This window comes from Onychostoma macrolepis, chromosome 04 (genome assembly GCF_012432095.1).
Source record: "Onychostoma macrolepis isolate SWU-2019 chromosome 04, ASM1243209v1, whole genome shotgun sequence".
NCBI lineage: Eukaryota > Metazoa > Chordata > Actinopteri > Cypriniformes > Cyprinidae > Onychostoma > Onychostoma macrolepis.
Genome location: NC_081158.1, coordinates 7,069,205 through 7,075,204, shown reverse-complemented (window position 1 = coordinate 7,075,204; position 6,000 = coordinate 7,069,205). Strand labels below are relative to the sequence as shown.

Below are 6,000 nucleotides of genomic sequence, written 5' to 3'. Positions count from 1 at the left end.
AGTTTGAGACCAATGACCTAGCCTAAAGTTGATTTAATTTTCTTAATTTTTTTTTTTTTTTTACTTTTATTAGACTACAGATCAAAATAAAATAATTCTTGATAATTTTAAAATGAGAGAATCACTGACATAATTTAGGCTACTTTCTTCGACTGCAGAAAAACGAAACTATTAAAATTTGTTAAGTGCCCTTGAAAGGTATCATTACACCGTTTGGAACCAGTTTATGAATTGGAGGTAAAGATAATTTGCAACATAACTTAATATAGACTTTCAAACTGATCATCACCAGTAGGCTACTATACAATCTCGTGACTTTGAACAGTTATAAAATTATTTAGGACAACACTGTATGAAGACCAAACTTTCGTCATAGCAAGGTAATTGCGACTTATTTACGTTGCCACTAAGTTAACCATAATACGTAACTGCAACGTAATTTGACGACTAAACTAGTTACGTTGTGACAACAGGAAAAGTTAAATTCCTGGATACGTTGCTACAACGTAACTTTGTGACGTTATCAGTTAGTAATAAGGATGTTCTGACAGCGTTGAGGATCACTGGTTATCTTACGTGGCACATTTTCAGTAGATTCTTATGCCTTCGTTTCTCTTTTTTTAAGAATTGCCTTGTAACACTTAACTCTTTTTTAAAAGTTACAATGAAAACGACTAACCTGTTCTTTTGTTGTTTCTTTAGGATCGCCTGCCAGTAGGCCTGCCTGTAGAAATGGAGTAGTTCTTGCCTGGACAGTTCTACGTTCCTAGGAAGTGTTCCATTTCTTTCTTCGTTCAAACAAAATAATATTAATATATACAAAATAATAATAATATAATATAAGTTTTCAAAAACAAAATAAATTTGCTGGATTTGCCTAATTTTGAATATGCGTCCATCATTCATAAAATATTTTGTCTTTATTGGGCAAATGAGGACACAAACTGTCCGCCCTGAAAATGACCAACTTTGTACCAGCACACGACGTTGTCACAACATCGTGATTACTAACTGGCAACGTCACGAAGTTACATTGTAGCAACGTATAAGGGAATTTCACTTTTATTACAGGAAATTACAGTGCCTTGAATTTATTTATCTAGTTATGTTGTCACAACGAAAGTTTGGTCGTCAAATTACGTTGCAGTTACGTAACAATCACGTATTATGGTTAGCTGGGATACGCCTAAATGCTTATTAAAATATGGTTTAGTAGGTTATTATATTAATCTATTTAATATAAACGTTCGACTAGTTTACTAGAAAAATCCATAGTCGGGGGCTGGCCTAGCCTACTTGGCACAAGGAACCGATCCATTTTTTAAATAAAATGCTGTGACATTACGAAATGTGCGACTGCAAATCACGTCACATAGTATTCCATTGCACGAGTTATGCATGTGTAAGTAGACAAATGTTTTTGTATTATTTAATCTTTCTTAAACTATGGGGGTGCTTTGGTCTTTTTAGGGATGCTGGAGCACCTGCTAGCCCCTCCTTAGCGCCACCCATTACAATCATTTGAAGCATAACATCAGTTCCAAAGGTCAATTTCTCATTTCTTTATGTCTATATCCGGACTATAAACTTTTATCCCAATACTTTCATTATTATTTAATGTTTGCAACACAGAAATGTAGCCTACTGTGTAGACTGTTTGTAAAGCTGTTTCAAACATAAAGTTTATGATGAGTGCTGCTCTCTGGATCAGCGGCTGCGTGAAAGCAGGTTTAAATATTCCGATGTGATTGTGATTTTTTTTAATGGTTTAATAGACATGGTCTCATCGACATAGCAATAAGATTGAGTGCGTTTGAATCGAGATCGCAATCTTTTAATGAGCCTGTAGCCTATTTATTTTTGTATGTCATAATTTGTACCAGACCTCAAAAGTTACCCTGGCCCAGGGTTTAAATTTGTTTGCTCATAATAATCCCCACCACAGTAAAATAAGTATTAATCATATCATACGGCATATACGCTTCAAAAGTTCTCATTTACTCTAAAAACTGAACCTGCTCAAGTGCAGCAGACAGATTAGGCCTCCATTCAAGCACAAAAGATGACGCACTAACATTTTACGGCTTTCTCTTACGTATCTATAATGTTTTTCTCTGTCAGAGCTTCCCACACTGAAGTGTTACCACAAAATAAATATTATTATTAAATTCAGATTGCACATATTGAATTGTCTTAGCAGGTGTAAAAACAACAGCGTGCTCAGTTTGATTCACAAACAAATGACTCATTTGAATGGTTAAGTGAATCGAATCAGAGAGTCACTCGTATAGATGTTTATGGTGCCACCAGTGCAGTCCGGCTCCTATGATTCAATAGCAATCACTCATTGAAAAAGACGAATCGAATGAATTCTAGCAAACAAAATAGAATTGAACTCATTAAAATTTAATTAGCTAACATTATCGTGCAATGGATTCAGCTCATAGTTTTTATATAATATTGTGTATATGTAACTTATATAGTTTTATTGTACATTACAAAAAAATAATTTTAAACCAATGTTACTCACCTATTGAGAAGAAGCAAAGCAACCTCGGCGTCCAATCACAGGCCTTCCCTCTCCTTGAGTTCTCTCCAGCGCTGGAAAGCTGATCCGATATTTACACGGGACCTACGTGTCTACATCAGACGCGAGCAGCGCGACAAAATACTATAGAACTTATTATAATCAGTGAAGCTGTCTACACTGGATACCGTGCCGCGACACGACAAATCCCAGACAGAAAACTGCTACAAAAATAATAATGCCAAGTAATGTCATTGTAGTAAAATGTAATACACATTAATGCAGAATTAAAACTCAACCAAAATTATCAGATATAATACACTGTTATTTTAGGAGAATGTATACTTTGTTACTTTAAGTAAATATTGCTGACAATACACACATTGTATACTTTACTCGGCAGGGTTTTGAATATAGTCTTTATTCCCATTTTAACCCCTTAGAATTCCTGTAAAATTTGCCTAAAAAAAGGCATACCTAAAGTAAACTGCATGCTGTTCTTGAACCATTTGGATTATATGCATGGTTTTGGTCTCTTTTGAAAGTGACACTCTGAGGTTTGTTTCTCAACAGTCAGAATCACTATTGATTACAGATATTGAGTAATAGCACTTTAAACACACTGAAAAAGAAAAAGAAGAAGAAAAAAATTCAGCCTACAATTTTTTTTGTAAATAGAAGCCTGCAGATGACTATAGCTGGGAGCTATTAGCTGGAAAATACAATGGGATCACAGAATTAAGCCTTACCAAGCCAAATCTCAAATTTGATAACAATACCTTAGAAAATTAGTGTTTTACACACGTTCATCTAAGTTTATGTCTAGGCGTTTCCCAAAAAAGGACAATTGGAGACTCCAAATGACTCTTTGTAACCAATGACACATAAAATGCTGTAATTCTTGAATGCTTTAATGTACAGTCATAATTTTGGGCTCCAATGAAAGGTTACACTTAAAGCTGTTCAATTTCAGATTCACAGTCAATAATTGCTGACACATAGTAACTGAAGCATAAACACATTACAGTGTTTTTTCAATTCTTGAAACTAAACTTTGTGAAAATGAGACAAAACAAGTGCTATAGTATTCATTTTTTTTCTAAATTAAAACACATTATATATCTCACACTTTATAACCATTTACAAATTTACTATTTATTTTTTTTAGCGGTTATTGGCAACATGCCACTCATTATAACAATCCCAACTTGGCAAAAAGCACAACGGCACATCACAGGAAGAGCACTTCACTGGTGTCTTTCCATGACCGTGTCTGCACCTCAGACGACCTGTGGTGCTGTCTCCACTGATATGCACAGGCTTGTGATGTGCTCTGTGTGGAGTGGGCAATGGAGCAGGTCTGTCAGCTCCCGCTGCCAGCTCATCAACAAGTGTCTCCCTGAATGCCTTCTGGTGCATGGGTACCTCTCCTTTACCTTATGTGATATCCTTGTACAGCAGGAAGGCATTCACCATGGCAATGTCCACAAAGTGATAAAAAATGTCTTGTACCAATTATGGGTCTGGTGGATGACTTTATAGTAGCTGATATGCACCTGTATGGACAGAAAAAAAACAACATTGAGCCACATATTTGATTTAATTTCAAATAGCATAAAAGATTGTTGATTATGTAACACATACCGGTTGTACTCCTTCACTGCTGGTGGAATAGAGATGTCCTTCAACACCCAGTGTCCATCTGCATCTCTGACTCTCCTCTGAACAGTATCCCATGCATGTGCTGTGTGGAGTATTGAACACATGAACACATCCCTTGTGTCTCGCCACTGGACAAAGAGGAGGGAGTTCTTCCTAATCCATCGGATGCTGCCACGGGGAGATTTAGAGTCCAGACTATTTATTTTGGTTTTTGGAAAACCAATTCTGTTTGTGCGTATGGTTCCACACGCCCAGATCCTCTTCTGAAAGAGATCGCAGAAAAAGGAGGGACTTGTGTAGAAATTGTCTACAAACAACTTGTAGCCTGTGCCAAGCAACCGTGTGTCAATCAGTTCCATCACTGACTCATAACAGAGTCCCTTGCCACTGTTTCCCCGCAGCTTTCCTTCATATACAAAAAAGTCCCATGTGTACCCATTGCTTGAGTCTGCCAGAACAAAAAGTTTATATCCCCAGCGAACAGGCTTATTTTTCATGTACTGTTTTAGCCCGATACATGCTTTTGAGGCAACCATCCGCTCATCTTTTGAAATTTCCTGGCCAGGGTGATAGTTTGTTTTGCAAGCATCCCTCATCTCAATGTACAGTGGTTTTATTTTGCAGAAACTATCAAATCCAGCTGTACCTCTTCTCTGCTCGTTAGCAGCATCGTCCACGAAGCTACTGAGGTGAAGGGAGTGGCAGATCCTAAGAAACTTCTTCCCGGTGATAAGCTTCTTAGGGAATGGCAAATTGTACAGATTACCTCCTTGCCAGTAATCGGTTATTGCAGGGAGTTCTACTAGACCCATATAAATCACCATGGCTATGAATGAAAACGTCTTGTAATGTCACGTCAATCCACGGGTTGGAGGGCTTTGAGTGGTGAGTTGATCCATAGTCATTGGTGTTTTGAATTATTGTCTGTAACAAGGAGGCTGTAAAACTGTGTAGGTGGCTGTACGTATAAGCTTAGGTCCTGGTGAATTGGTGGGTCTGAAGGTGGGCTGTGGTGGTGTCACGACTGGAACATCAACACCATTCCATCTCTCTTCAGATGTGCTGGGGTGCGTTTCCCAAAAGCATCGTTAGCTAACTATGGTCGTTAGTTCCATTGAACTCTATTGGTAACGACGGAACTTGCGACCATAGTTGTTTTTGGGAAACGCACCCCTGGTTGGCACCTCAGCTTGACTGCTGCTGCAAGTTCTCCCCCCTTCAGTCCACTCCTTGTGAAGCTCTCCCAAGTGTTTGAATCAGCTTTGCTTGACAGTATTCTCAAGCTTGCGGTCATCCATATTGCTTGTGCACCTTTTCCTACCCAAATTCTTCCTTCCAGTCAACTTTGCATTTAATATGCTTTGATACAGCACTCTGTAAACAGCCACACCTTTCAGTAATGACCCTCTGTGACTTACCCTCTTTATGGAGGGTGTCAATGTTCGTCTTCTGGGTCATTGCCAAGTCAGCAGTCTTCCCCATTATTGTGGTTTCAAAGAACAAGAGATACCCGGAATGTATACTGTAGGGATGGCCATTAATTGAAACTCAAATGTAAATATTCTAATATTTTGAGATACTGATTTTTGACTTTCATGAGCTATAAGCGCTAATCCTCAAAATTAAAACAATTTTTTTTGTTCATTTTTACTTTACATGTAATGAATCTAAAATACATAAGTTACAAGAAAAAACGAACTTTTTCACAACATTCTAATTTATTGAGATGCACCTGTATGTACATGAAAGAAAATGAAGTGAAATGAAACTCACCATCAAATCCTATTTGATCTGCAATTCCTCTCCATAAC

General features: G+C 37.5%; 1 protein-coding gene across 1 annotated transcript; it reads right to left on the bottom strand.

Annotated features, from left to right (window-relative positions):
* Positions 1–3,467: 3,467 nt before the first annotated feature.
* Positions 3,468–5,808, bottom strand: LOC131538604 (piggyBac transposable element-derived protein 4-like). Its single transcript, XM_058772534.1, has 2 exons — positions 4,172–5,808; positions 3,468–4,083 (listed from the first exon to the last, which is right to left on the bottom strand). The coding sequence occupies exons 1-2, from the start codon at positions 5,011–5,013 to the stop codon at positions 3,960–3,962; spliced, it is 966 nt and encodes a 321-aa protein (XP_058628517.1). The 5' UTR covers positions 5,014–5,808; the 3' UTR covers positions 3,468–3,959.
* Between the last annotated feature and the right edge of the window lie 192 nt (positions 5,809–6,000).